This window comes from Patella vulgata, chromosome 3 (assembly GCF_932274485.2).
Source record: "Patella vulgata chromosome 3, xgPatVulg1.2, whole genome shotgun sequence".
NCBI classification, from domain to species: domain Eukaryota; kingdom Metazoa; phylum Mollusca; class Gastropoda; family Patellidae; genus Patella; species Patella vulgata.
This window is the reverse complement of record NC_065881.2, coordinates 89,435,246-89,450,159: the sequence shown is the minus strand read 5'-3', so window position 1 is coordinate 89,450,159 and position 14,914 is coordinate 89,435,246. Positions and strand designations below refer to the sequence as shown.

The 14,914-nt window shown below is 37.6% G+C and overlaps 1 protein-coding gene across 1 annotated transcript; it reads left to right on the top strand.

The window, feature by feature from the left end:
* The first annotated feature begins 4,928 nt into the window (after nt 1-4,928).
* On the top strand, nt 4,929-13,279 carry LOC126815041 (uncharacterized). The gene is made up of 6 exons (XM_050540569.1): nt 4,929-5,044; nt 5,940-6,102; nt 6,974-7,125; nt 7,890-8,621; nt 9,063-9,116; nt 13,275-13,279. The coding sequence occupies exons 1-6, from the start codon at nt 4,930-4,932 to the stop codon at nt 13,277-13,279; spliced, it is 1,221 nt and encodes a 406-aa protein (XP_050396526.1). The 5' UTR covers nt 4,929.
* The last annotated feature ends 1,635 nt before the right edge of the window (nt 13,280-14,914 follow it).

Genomic DNA, 14,914 nt, shown 5'->3' with positions numbered 1-14,914 from the left:
ATTTAGCCCGAATCAGTAATGCCTTATGTAAACAATGCACGTGCTATTGAGCCAATGATTGACGCCGCGTGATATGACGTCACGTGTCAAAACAGTCATCTGTAACAGAGATATTAAAAGATCTCTGTGAAACAGATTGCATTCTCCTCTTAAAATATGTCTGGTTGTCTAAAGTAACTTAACCGCTCTCGTTCGTATAAAGAGGATACGTGCATGAGTCATGGACTGACCCCCGGGCAATGGAACAGGTACTTCCTTTATCTGATTGGAACTGCATAGAATCTACTGTTGCGTCTCAACTATTTATTAGAGACTTTTTAGGGGTTCGTTCCAGCCTAGCACTTCAATCGGAAGAACTAACAAACTCGGGTGTAGACAAAAATAAGCATCTTTATTTGGATCAATTTATAATTTATACATCGCATTAAGGGGAGATAATTTGGGTGAGACACCAACCCTGTGTATAAGTTTCCGGGTATGGAAATAGGAATTAGGTAAATAAATACATTTGCCCTGTCAGACCTGTGGATATGATGGAAATAGATTAGAAATTTGGTGACATAAGGAATTGGTGAGAATTGGGGAAATGGGCGACCCACAACTAATCTAGGCCTAACTCGGATTAAACCAATCAAGGTTCAACCAAACCTATGAGCCTTTAAAGATGGGTTCCCAGAAAAGTATTTATCGGGTGGTTATTTCCAATAAAAGTATGGCAATTTTGGTATATATGGAAAGTAGAGATATCCAATCTTGCTATTATAGAAAAATACTGGATTCCCAGAAAAACACTCATGGGGCGTATACAGGACAAAAATGTAAGGGTTCCCCTAATCAACAGCCCGACGATTAGGAACTTCTGCACGCGTGATGTCAAAGGCCACACGCTAACATTGGGCGCTTAATGTACAAGTTGATAAACTTTATGAAGAGTTAGACGTACAACACTTTCTGAGATAAAAATGACGGAAAAAGACGCGGATAGTGGATAATCCGGGAATTTAATTAGGATTCGATATTTGTAATAAATAGTAAGCGATTAAAGATAACATCGTCTTATGTATTCAATGAATTCTCTGACTCCCAAGACGTGACGTATACATGACCTGGTTTGATCGAATTTTAATAGCAGGGCATTCCTTCGCAATTACAATGTTTGAGAAGGATTTGAAGCATAATTATGACAAATTAATTAGTTTGAATATGTTTTTGGTCCATATATACCATTAAATCACCCACTTTGTACGCGGGAACCCATCTTTAATGGGACAATAACACTCTTGCTGGCTTGAAAGCTCCAGTAAAATAAATAATATCTCTATCTAAGTACTAGATGTTTAAGTGTCCTACCTGTTGTGTAAATTATCCATTACATCCTATATTTTTAAATCGAAGTTTCATTTGAAAAGGTTTACGTTAGACATTTCAAACCATTATGTTGAATTTTTCAAAATTTTTAAATAAGGTGTGTTAAGATGAAATTTGTATCATCAATTAATTGAAATATTCTAAAATAGTACAATTTGTTGACCAGAATAAAGATTGGTACATATTATTCAGTTACAACAAGAGTGGTGTTGAGCCTTTAAATAGGAGACCAATATTATGGGTAAATTCCCACAGCCAAAGCAAGGATCCCAAAAATCCGAATAGCTGCCGGTTTTGGTAGGAGCTTTAATGAGTGAACTGATTGACACTGAGGATTTCCTCGTCGTCTGCTTCTATTTATAAGGGGATTCCGATGACGTCAGTTGTCGACCAATGAATTGTTGTTAGTTGTATTTTACGTCCGCTTCCACCGCGGTGATATCGCAGACAATATCACCTCAACCAAAGAACACAACCGTTACTATCTATGACGAAGTTATAGCCTTTACCGCGCCAAAGTGTCATGGCCGCCGACTGTTTGATATCGCTTTTTTCGCTGACTGGTTTGCGTCAATTCATTGGCCTAACAGGAATGTACTAAATATAATTATGTGAAAAGGACAAGGTTGATACCCGGGCATTATATTGTGATTCATAGTAATGTATGACATCGTTATTTTAACGTGTTTTGGGCGTGAACTCTACAAGGGAGCCGGTCTCGTGATTTGACGAGCGAAGGACTGGAATCACCTGGACCGTAACACTACCCTGAATTTCAACAGTGTAATTATATGGGCGCTGTTGGCGCTTAAACACGTTTCTAACGCACGGGGTTGCCATATTTGGATTACCAGACTAAGATGTCATTTAAACTACCAGACATATCCTTGTTAGCCTAGTTCGTGTTGTCACTGGTACTGTCTAACGACTTCAATACATTAACCAGAGAATTTAAATAACCTCATCAGTATTTAGGCCCTATAGTTTTACAGTTGCTCGTTCAGAGGTTTGGTCGCGTTACAACGCACAGAAGATCCGTGACCATTTCTAGGGGAAGAAGGTTTGACAATGGATTCTGATCGAATGGACCCTAGTGAAGATATTTATAGTTTGCTATCTCTGAAATCTGCCGGATAACTCCAGGAGAGCCGAACTTCCAAGATGGCGGCCAAAATGGTCTGAAATTGGCCTTCACAAACATTGTTGGCAAAATGATCTGACTCATTTTAGACAGTTTCCCATTTACTGCTCAAACAGTTGACCCATTTGGCCAAATAAGAACATTTCTAGCGATTATATTATATATCCTGTATAATTTGATTTGAAGTTTAGAAAATTAAAGATATATAGCCTACATTATACTGGACCTCTAACAATATTATGATCGCATGAAGTATTGCAGATTACGTTTGGACACTACGCCCTACTAATACTATATAAACATATTCCCCACCCACCATGAAACATTTTTAGGTTTGTTTACAATTCTGACCTTGTGTATACACAACTTGATAGTGATATATACATTTACTCACGTTGATAGCTGATCAAGTGAATAACTATTTTGGTAAACCGCTAATATATGTTTATCTCATTTTAGAGAAACCTATGTAAATTTATTGTCACACAAATGGATTACCAGAAGTTATCTCGAATGGCTTCAACCGAATCAAGACATCTTGAACAGGAGATTAGACCGAAAAAAGATACCATCAAAAACTGTCCGACATATGTAGAGCACAATTATGGTAATTCGGGTTTGGGAAAAGATGACGCAGAGGGACTAGAAACACAAAAAATAAGACAATTAGAGGGGGAAAATAAACAGATGAAGGAAGCACTAGCCCAATTGTCTATACAACTGAAACCGACTTCTAAAGCAGGTAAAGCCGGGGTTACATTGATTCAAATAAACGCATGCAGAAATTGATTTGCTTCTGCTTGTCGTACCACTGTACTGATAACAAAACAGAGAGAGAGAGAGGGGGGGGGGGTAGTGTCCACTCGACACAAATGAAGTCATTTCGGGACTAATGATGCACATTTTCAATAGATTCCGTCTCGTATTATCAGCAAATAGCATTTCGTCAGTTCGTTGTTAATATTCCGGAAGCAGAATCAAAAATACGATTGCAAGAAACCAGATCATCAAGTCGCATTACCCTTGTTTATTTTTGTCTGATTCAGATGAAACTTCACAAATATGTTAAGGATCAAAAGATCTTGAATTTGGCCGATTTTGGTGCGCATTAAAGCTGAGCGTTTTGTTTAATACAGCATTAGTTTTTAATTCTCATTGAATTATTTAGGAGAAAGAACAAATTTATATTTGTCGGGTGTTCGATCCCTGCATTGACCGAGAAAGTTCATCCAGATTTTCTGGCGTGGTTCCCACATGACAGTGATGCATGACGGAGAGTCTGGCAAGGACAGCTGTCTAGTCGTTCGGATGGGACGAAAAACCGAGGTCCCGTGTGCACATTGGCGTGCACGTAAAAGATTCCATAACAGTTAGAAGTCGGTATAAGAGTAGGCCGTAGTGTCGCTGTCCGGACAAAATGTCCCAGTTCGGAGCAGAACAGTAGGACGTTAAACCCCATTTCATTTCATTTCATTCCATTTTCATCACTTGCGAACTGTAGACGAACCTTTCACAACAAAGGCTGTCTGTATCGTGTGTCTGTTTGTGAAGTTGTGGATAGTCCTATTGATAAGCTATACAAATCTGTGTTTAGTTTATTTGAATCAATACGCTTCGGGCTTCAGAAATAATGAAAATTAAACACTATAACATGAATCTCAATTTATTAATCGCTTAAAGGTGGGATTTGGCGGATTGATAATTTTGGTAGGAGTTTTTTTCCAATTGCAACTTTGAGGGATTTAGATAATTGTGTATTTGATTCAAACTTTCTCGACTTATGCCTACTCGTCGACACGAAACTTATCCAAATCGCTATTATTTATTCTCAGTATTCACCGCACCGTCCGAACCTTGGAATATGTTTACGGGCGAGAATCACACATCAGATGTAAATGAAATGAAATTGTGTTTAACGTCCTACTGTTCTGCTCCTAACACATCAGATGTAACCCATGCAATTGACACATTGCCTAGGGATAAATCTCAGTCCTGCATAGAGTACCTGTAGTGTTATTATCTGGCAGTACAGGGACATCGTGTAATCTCCTTGTGGTTATATCCTGGCTGCTAATATTTGACTATACGAAAACCTGTGCATCAATTACTTGCAGGATTGTTCGAATTGCCTCTCGGTTTTGTTGTCGACATATCAGTATTTTTAAAATGCTATATTTGCAGTCAAAACAAGAGATAAAGCGGAAGAAGAAACTATAGAAGAGATTATACCCGTTGACCATCAAAGAGGATTGATACCTGAAGCGGATAGATGGAAATTGCAAAGACACACGTATTATCTTGTAAATGAACTAGATGCTATAGAACTTATAAATATCCTTTATTCCCAGTTTGTTTACGACATCGATGATTATGAATTACTATTCAACATATTAGAAAGAGCAGGCAGATACAAATGTGTAATGAATATGTTGATGATTTTAAGTAGAAAAGGACCAAATGCATATATCCAATTTCTGGTGGCCCTAGAAAGATGTAACTATACATGGGTTATCAAGAAACTAGAGCCTGACTGTGGTACGTATTTTATTGAACGCTTTCAAAACCATGTAACACTATTTTAGTGATAACAGAATATCAGTTTCTTACATATAGCGTTTATTTACAACGGGAACAGAATATCAAACATATACATAAATACAACAACAATACAGGAACATAAACTATACAGAAACTAGACTATACAGAAACACAATCCAGCATCCCTCAGCAGCGGGTGAGCCCATGCACTCGCCCAAGCCTCTCTTCTCCTCCCCGCCCGTCTCTAGTCGTGGCTCTAGTCGTCTGTCTGTCAGCAAACTCCTGGTTAAATACCCTCCGACAATAGATAAGACCCATGATCATACTGACCACTGGTATGAAAACTGACCAGTGCGTATTCCTTTGAAGTAAAGTGGAGCTTGTAAATGACATATGAGATTAATTACATGTTTAATTAGATAAAAGCCAGTTCGTGCCTTAACAAGTTTATACAGAGTCAAAACCAGCTGAAGTCAATAGGTTCTAAGCGCCTAAATGATCGTTCAATTTGATGAAAGTTATAAAGTACGTTGACACAACCACTGATATCATATAATCTACTATAAATGCATATGCTTTGTTTTATTTTGTCTGCGATATCACCTCGGTGGAAGCGGACGTAAAATACAACTAACTCATCATCATCATTTACTTTATGCGATGAAACAGTTACATCTAATGACAATAATTTCTTTTAATTATTTCTAGACGCTAATGATATAATTATTTCTAGAGTTATGGCTCTAATGATATCAAGATATAAAAACTTTTGCGACAACTTGTATGGACAATTCGGTCAACTTGGCTGCACTGTGGGCATATATTTATTGTTTTTATATAGTTGGACCAGAGGTGGATATTTCACATTAACCGATGTATGTGTTGATTGTAGTTATCTATAAAGGAAAGATCAAATACAGTGGACAGAAGTTTTATGAATTGGTAGACAACACCAGTCCTAAATATAAAGAATTTGTAAAAAGATGTGAAAATAATATTGAACAGGTCTACCAGGACAAACCAGGCCAACAATTTGTAGTTGTAAAGAAATTGGAGTGAGTTAAAATCGCTTTGATCAGGCCCCGTGTTCACAAAGTATTCTCAGACTTAAGTTGAGAATTTGCTCAACTTTCAATCACTGTTTATGACAAATATATTTCATCCAGAAACACATGTATCTGATACAATCAAACAACAAAAGTTTTATAAAGGGCTATATTACAGTTAAAATAAAGTGAACAAGTTTGAGTAAATTCTCAACCTAAGTCTGAGAATGCTTTGTGAACTTGGGGCCTGATCCTTACTGTCATAGATTTGACCTCAAGCTCTGGTGTTGAAGGCTAAGGTGATATTGGTTGGCAGCCTCTCGGTAGATCAATATTTTGGAAGTAGAACTGGGATCAGTTATCACATGTGAAATCCGTGGTGTCTCTGCCTATGTCCATTAGATTCAACACGCCCCATTTTCTGCACAACAAATAAGGCAATGACTGATAATCATGATCGGTAATAAACCCGGTAGACAACGTCTCGCATCTTTAAAGATAAATTATGGGAGATTAGATAAAGAGCTGAAAGTTCTCACTATAATAGTTACAAAACTAGATAATGTAAAGGGGATTTCAGTCAAATTGATCCACTCTGAACTGAGAATTTAGCGATTGAATTTTGGGCATAGCGTCGATCATCATTACTAAGTCTCGGTTATCCATTTTTTGATTTAATCATCAATGAGCGTTGTGCAGCAGATCGGGTTTCAATCCAGGCTAGCGATGACATCTAGAGTCGATTATGTTCTGGATAAGTTAATTAATGTCAAATTAATAACTTGGAGAAAGACCCGCAATGTTTATTATAATATGTGTATTTGTACAGCAAGGCAGTAGGACGTTAAACCCCATTTCAATTCATTTCATTTCTGTACAGGAAGGGTTGTGTTGAGGTAACATTTCATCTAATATCTTTGGGTGCAACTGATGACGATGGACTACACCGATGTTTAAATGATGTGATAGGGAGTGGCTTTATTGGTACAGATTCAGTTAAACCTGACGCATTTTCTTTCCATCGAATAACAGGTAATTATTTATAAATACCGAGAGATGTTTCATTCGATAATTCGTTCCTTGGGAACCTGCAAGAGGAGCGACCCGTCTTGTGTAGGTAGGAGACGGGTGTGCGATTAAGATAATCCTGGTGTCTTTGAGGAGTTGTGTCCAAGGTAGTCTTTATACAGGTTTTCACCGATACAAGTAATAAAGTATCGCATAGGATATGATCTCGGCAAGGCTGTCCAGACATGTTGTATAGACAGAGATATCTCACATGCAAAGGACGTACACATAGTTAACCTCCGAGTTAGTTTACAGGAAGCATTGGCTATCTCGTTGTGGCCTACCTCCTGATAGACAATACATAGACAATACCGATAGGTTATCTTCTAATGTGTAGGTTCATTGGCAGTTGGAATTCGACATAATTCGAGAGAGAGTGGTGAAACTTGGTGTATAGTTGATAATCGGTTTGATTGCTTGATACTTTTGAAAAAAATAAATGTGCGATTAATTAATATTATGTCATCTATTTATTTTGGGATTTCGGCGGTGGACACCAGCCTCACTGTTGGCTTGTTTATTTTAGTCTTTATTGTCGAAGCCTGTAACACTTTTATACATATTACAACAGGTTATATGCCCCTGCCCTGCAACATGAAACAACCCATATGCTTCTGGACATGACTTGACCTGACATGACATAATTTGATGACATGTTACGTGACGAAAAGTGTCACCCCGTAGTTCTAGTGTTTATATTTGTATTGTCAATATTTTATATCTTTAAGATGAACAAATCGCACAGGAAAGAGAATTGAGAACGTCCAAAAGAATAAATGACCTTGAAAATGAAATCCACACATTGAAGTCGAAAGTAAATGATCTCGAAGTCGAAAACGCTGCCCTGAAGTCAGCGTCATTGCATGCTAGTGAAATCGAGAAATACAAAGAACATGAATCCAAAAAGTATGCAGACAGAATCCAAGAGCTGGAATCGAAGCAGGAGCTGGTCATCTGGTGCTTACAGAAAGAACTGGACCAAATGAAGATCGATTACGACAAATTGCAGTCGGACTATGGACAACTTCGACACGATAACGAAAAAATTGCACATGCTAGTGTTACATTACAAACTAATAAAAAAAAATTTCAACAAGAATTAGACATATTACTGTCTGACCATAAAAAGCATCATCAAGACGAGTCCGATCTTGCACCATTTCATCAAGATGTAACGTACATCGAGTATAGCTATGCAAATTTTAAAAAGGAAGTAGACAAATGGAGGTCTGGTCCTATATCGGATATACCTTGTTCTGGACATGCAACATTCCAAGCAGACACCTCGGTGGTCGGGTCCGTAGCAGGTGGTCCCCATATATCACTTCAACAAGAACGAACCAATATCCGACCTGATCATAGTCCACTTGAACAACAACTAAACAAATTACAGTCTCTCCATACAACAATCCTACAAACATTAACAAAATTGCAGTCTGAATCCGACTACTATGATTACGGTGAGCATACACACTAAATACGATATAAAAGGGGTCGAGTATCAAAACATCTGAAGGAGGGATTGGGTGGCCTAGTAGATATACATGATTAAAATCTGTATTTTTGAGATTCAAGTCGTTTTTCGAGATTCACCAATATCAAAAAACAAGTAGAAAGAGCAGTTTTTATGTGAATCCACTGCCCTGGCATCCTCATTTATGCTATCTTTAGTTCGTTTTAGTAAACCTTTTTAATCAAATGTGTTTTGGAGACATTCTGTAGATATGCATCCATTATATCTGCTTTTTGAGATTCAAGTCTGTATATCCAAACTCAAAACTCATTTGTTTGTTACTTATTATCATGATTAGCTATTATCTTCCATGCGTTTAGAGCATGCAAAATGGATGGAGTGAGCTCAGTTATAAATGTACATTATTATTATTATTATTATATTTCAGGATCGGTATTGTGTGATTATTTGATGATGTTGTGTGACCGGAGAAAAATTATACGTAACAAGAAGTTTCTATTATCTAAACTTCAGGATAAAATACAGTCCTTGGTAGAATTATTGTCAGATAGAAATGTATTACATAATTTTCAAAGAAAGACGCTAATCTCTCACATTAAGAGGGGTGATACCATGAAGGCTACATCGGATTTACTAAATATGGTAACGGATGATCCTGATCCCAGTTTATATAATCAGTTTATACAATCTCTGCACGAGCTGCGTTTATCACACGTCTTATTGATTCTAAACCAAAAATACTAATAACTATCCCGTTTCAAGAAGATTTATCGAAACATACCAGAAGGCTACAAGTCATATATTCTCCAGGGGACGCAGCCTCAAAAACCATCTGAAAGCGAAGGGTAAACTCCAACCAACCAATCCACTGCCACCTAACCAATGCGTCTATCAAGTTTTTTGTTCATGTTACAGCACATATATTGGTGAAACACTACGGCCCCTACTCAAAAGACTCGCCCAACATCAGTGAAAGTCCTCCACACAGGATCAACAGTTGTTCAATATATCCAGTCTAATCCAGGCCACAAAATTCATTCGTCTAAGACCCTAGATAAAGAGCTGACAGTTCTCACTATAATAGTTACAAAACTAGATAATGTAAAGGGGATTTCAGTCAAATTGGTCCACTCTGAACTGAGAATTTAGTGATTGAATTTTGGGCATAGCGTCGATTATCATTACTAAGTTTCGATTATCCATTTTTTTGATTTAATCATCAATGAGCGTTGTGCAGCAGATCGGGTTCCAATCCAGGCTAGCGATGACATCTAGCGTTGATTATGTTCTGGATAAGTTGATTAATGTCAAATTATTAACTTAGAGAAAGACCCGCAATGTTTATTATAATATGTGTATTTGTACAGGAAGGCAGTAGGACGTTAAAACCCCATTTCAATTCATTTCATTTCTGTACAGGAAGGGTTGTGTTGAGGCAACATTTCATCTGATATCTTTGGGTACGCCTGATGACGATGACTACACCGATGTTTACAAGATGCAATAGGGAGTGGCTTTATTGGTACAGATCCAGTTAAACCTGATGCATTTTCTTTCCATCGAATAACAGGTTATTATTTATAAATACCAGAGATATTTCGTTAGTTCGTTCCTTGGGAACCTGCAAGAGGAGCGACCCGTCTTGTGTAGGTAGGAGACGGGTGTGCGATTAAGATAATCCTGGTGTCTTTGAGGAGTTGCGTCCAAGGTAGTCTTTATAAAGGGTTCACCGATACAAGTAATAAGGTATCGTATAGGATATGATCTCGGCAAGGCTGTCCAGACATGATGTATAGACAGAGATATCTCACATGCAAAGGACACATACTAGTAGTTAACCTCCGAATTAGTTTACAGGAAGCGATGGCTATCTAGTTGGCTATCTCGTTGTGGCCTACCTCCTGATAGACAATACATATACAATACCGATAGGGTATCTTCTAATGTGTAGGTTCATTGGCAGCTGGAATTCGACATAATTCGAGAGAGAGTTGTAAAACTTGGTGTATAGTTGATAATCGGTTTGATTGCTTGATACTTTTGAAAAAAATAAATGTGCGATTAATTAATATATGTCATCTATTTATTTTGATATTTCGGCGGGGGGCATCAGCCTCACTGTTGGCTTGTTTATTTTAGTCTTTATTGTTGAAGCCTGTAACAAGTATTCTCTTATCGTCATCCTGTAACAAGTATTCTCTTATCGTCATCAAGCACAACGATAACGATAAGAGAATACTTGTCGAAACGTCGTGGTATGCCTATAAACCAGTGATTGTATTCCCATATAAACTGTGCTCGACCAAAATAATGAAGAGAGCCGAAAAAGTATTGAATCTATACACACTAGGATATCTAAACCTGACCTTAACCGTGGCAGAGAACTATTCCTCCCATTGGCCCACGACGAACTAATTCTAAACTGATATCTACATGCCAAGGCACGTCCCGTGTGCATAAGTTTCAGTTTGATTTTTAAATTGAGTGTATTTTATTTGTAGAAATAGGAGTAATTAAATTTGTAAAACCCAAGTGTCCAAATTCAAATAGACATGGAATGGGTACAGCTGTTAACGTGTGTACAAACTGGTGTGCTAATTATGGTGAATGTGTGTAGGACTATATTGTTTTAATCATTAATTAACTTCTAATCCAAGTTACTTGGAAAAGGGCATTGCAACCCAATTTAAGAGAGTGTGTTTATTTATGAGCCTGTTGTATCCTTCCGGATACTTGTAATGTTATTCATAATTACGTCACTCCGTTATCATCTAATTATACTGTCTACGTTAGTAATAGTATATCTGGAATTACTAATTATACTGTCCACGTTAGTATATCTGGAATTACTAATTATACTGTCCACGTTAGTATATCTGGAATTACTAATTATTTGATGTGCGCTCATCTTGCATCTCGTTGTTTAGTATCATGTATGGTTTCTCGTTTGTCAATCAGATTAAAATACTGATCTATATTTCGTTTCGTTTTGTTTATACTTTCAATGGCCTACACTACATGAAGATCTGATAAGTTGTACTGAAAGGTCGTGTCTGAGGTCGTACGAGCGACGTTTGATCCTGTGACGTCAGACATCGATTAATCAATCAGCGTTCACGTTTCTGGTGGTTTACCCACAGTTCCATTGGTTAATCCCTCACTTCAGTCAAAACGCCGGCAATATAAGAACTCTTCCAGGTCCTATGGTAACAAAGATAATTAAAATGAAATTTTAAACTGTAAAAAACGAAACGAAATATGATCTGTGTGTTAATCAGATTGCTCGTTTGTTTGTTATTATGTTAATTTGTTAATACCAATTATCAGTCTGATCATCTGACGTATCCTCACCTCACATCTCCTGTATTTTTTCTGATAGTTATCTCTGCCACGTTAATTAATTCCAACCGTTAATGGTCTCACTCTCACTAACCCTTTATGTATCTTTGATTTTGTTGTTGTCACAACCAACCCAAATAGATATCTTTTAATGATATATCAACCGAAAAATATTTCTTTATTGAAAGATACGTATATTTACATGTATATACAGGTGCGTGTATATATATTATGTCAATTATGTCAATTCTGTAATTTGGCTATAAAACGTAACCTTTCATTATTTTACATAGTCGTCCTGGTATAATCTGACAATACAGGAGTAACGAAATGCGGCAATACTATACACCGGAAAACTACCAGAAAACACCATGATACTGAATACCGGAAAACACCGAATACCTGAAAACGCCCTAAATAGGTAACACGGAACCTGATCCTCTGTTTGCGGGGAGTTAGGGTTAGGTCTTTCCGGTGTTTTCCAGAGGACCAGCGGTGGGTTAGGGTTAGGTTTAAGAATTTGGGGAGAGGTTAAGGTATTTAATGTCTTTTCTGGCATTTAGTGTTTTTCCGGAGTTTTCCGGTATTCAGAATAACATGGTGTTTTCCGGTAGTTTTCTGGTTGTTTTCCGGTATAAAGTATAGCCCATGAGATGAAATAGATGTCCATAGATCAATTAAGTAATCTAGGTCACAATCTGATTATAATACAGATCTATATTTCGTTCCGTTTTTATAATTTCGATGGCCTACACTACATGGAGATCTGACAAGTTATAGCGATAGGTCACGTCAGGGGTCAAAAGACCGACTTTTGACCTATGACGTCAGACATTTAATTAACCAATCAGCATTGATGTTACTAGTGGATTAATCACTGTTCCGGGCAAAAAAGGTCAAACACTCGATTCGACAGACCATTTGATTGGCTGACCCCTCATTTCAAGCAGAACACGAGTTAAATAACAAATCTTCCGGATCCATGTGTAGTAAAGACAAGTAAAACGAAATTTTGAACTATAAAAACGAAACGAAAGAGAATCTGTGTTTTAACCAGATTGTCTAGGTCATAAACTTAACCGTTCATTAACATTTATAGCATTTGTAGTCTCTAACAAAAACATAATGAATTAAAGGGGTTAAAATCCCCTTATACAGTGTCGAAGTAAAAAGTGTAAAAAAACATATATTAAGATTTTTTGAAATATTATTAGAATATTAACAGGGTGGGGTGGGGGCAAATTAGGCATTATATATACAACTTTAAAAACGTAACCATCCTGGTTGATTATTCTCATAGAATGAAAATGAATTATGTGTTTTTTTATATTTAGTGAATAAATATATCTACAATAAAAAAAGAAAATGTCGCACTTCGAGCTTTAGCTGGCGGGTTACCTCTGGCTTGAGGCCGTGTTTTCGATCCCTGGTGTGAGCGTATGTTGACGATCTTCACGGAAGTAAATATAAAGGGAAGCTACTCTTGTTATTGTCATTTCCATCCAGTACTAGAGTGTCGCGCGTCGAACTCTAGCTAGCCGGTCACCCTTGACTTGAGATCGTGGTTTCTATCCCAGGTGTAAGCGTATGTGGCTTGGAGATTGGAGCGCCTTCTCAACCTCGTGGGTTTACTCCGGTAACTCCTGTTTTCGCCCACATGAAAGACCCCCGCGCATGCGCTAAGATAATAAAAATAACAACTTGTCTGCGATATCACCCTTGGTGGAAGCGGACGTTAAACACTATGAACAATAACAATTGTAGACGTCAACAACGTTCCTTAAACTATAGTTAAAACTAAATACAAGTAAATATTATTTAGCTATCAAAAACCGGTGACACAATACGTCCACAAAACATGTCATGTAAAAATGAATATTGTGAAACTTAAGTGACCAAAATTACATCCCAACCCTTCGGATAGAACGAAAGCAGTGAGCCGGTAAAGATTTTCTCCCGTTTCCAAAACACAGAGCAATTCGATGTTTTTTTAGCCTTTATTCCCTCTCAGGGTTTGCTTTTGGCCTTATGTCCCCCACTCGTCGCTTTTTTTCGGTAAAAAGTTGATATACCCAAGTGATTTTTAACACTAGACATCCGATTGTTCGTCTGTGTCATCACACTCTATTAACTATTGACGCATATGGCAGTATTTTAGTATCCTTTTTATTTGTATTTCACAAGTTTTGTATTTCTGTAGGTTTCCGATTTTACTGGTTTTCTCGCTTAACAGCATTTAGCTGCATTTAAAAACCTTTTGTTTTTTATCGTTTGTATTCGTCATAATAAGCTTGTAGGTTTCCTTTTTTTTTTTAAAAATATACTGGTAATTTGCACGTAGGTTTCTTTTTAACTTGTAAGGTTTCTTGCGTTTTATCTACTTTACCATTTCACCTTAATTTGAATTGTTAACTTAATTTGTGTAATGCCTCCCAAGAAGGCAAAGAAATGCCCACAGTGTGCTCGCCATTTGCGGGTACACGGTTTTACAGACGAACCGCCACGATCGTTGTCTAATAAACACCGAAGGAGGGTTGCGGGAAATGCCACTACGCCTTGCCCAATCCCAGAATGCCATGCAAGTATCATCCGATTAGATAGGCATTTGATGCGTTTTCATAAAAGCAAAAGGCATTCTGAAAGATTTGACATTTTAATGAAGCACAACAGACAAGCAGCAGACAAGCCTTGAAAGAGAGCAGCAGTGACAGCTCATCATCTGACGGCGAACGCTCGTCTTCATCTGTTGACGTTACTACAAAAGAGGAAGAATCGACTGGGCCAGACACAGATACAGAAAAAGATACTCTCGAAACTGAAGGGACAGGAGAAATATTTGAGGCAATCCCTGTTGGAATGGCAATTCCACCAGGACAGAGTCCACGAGATAAACCGAGGAAACTAGTTTGGTACTGGACGCTAGATGGAGTCTGTTACCCT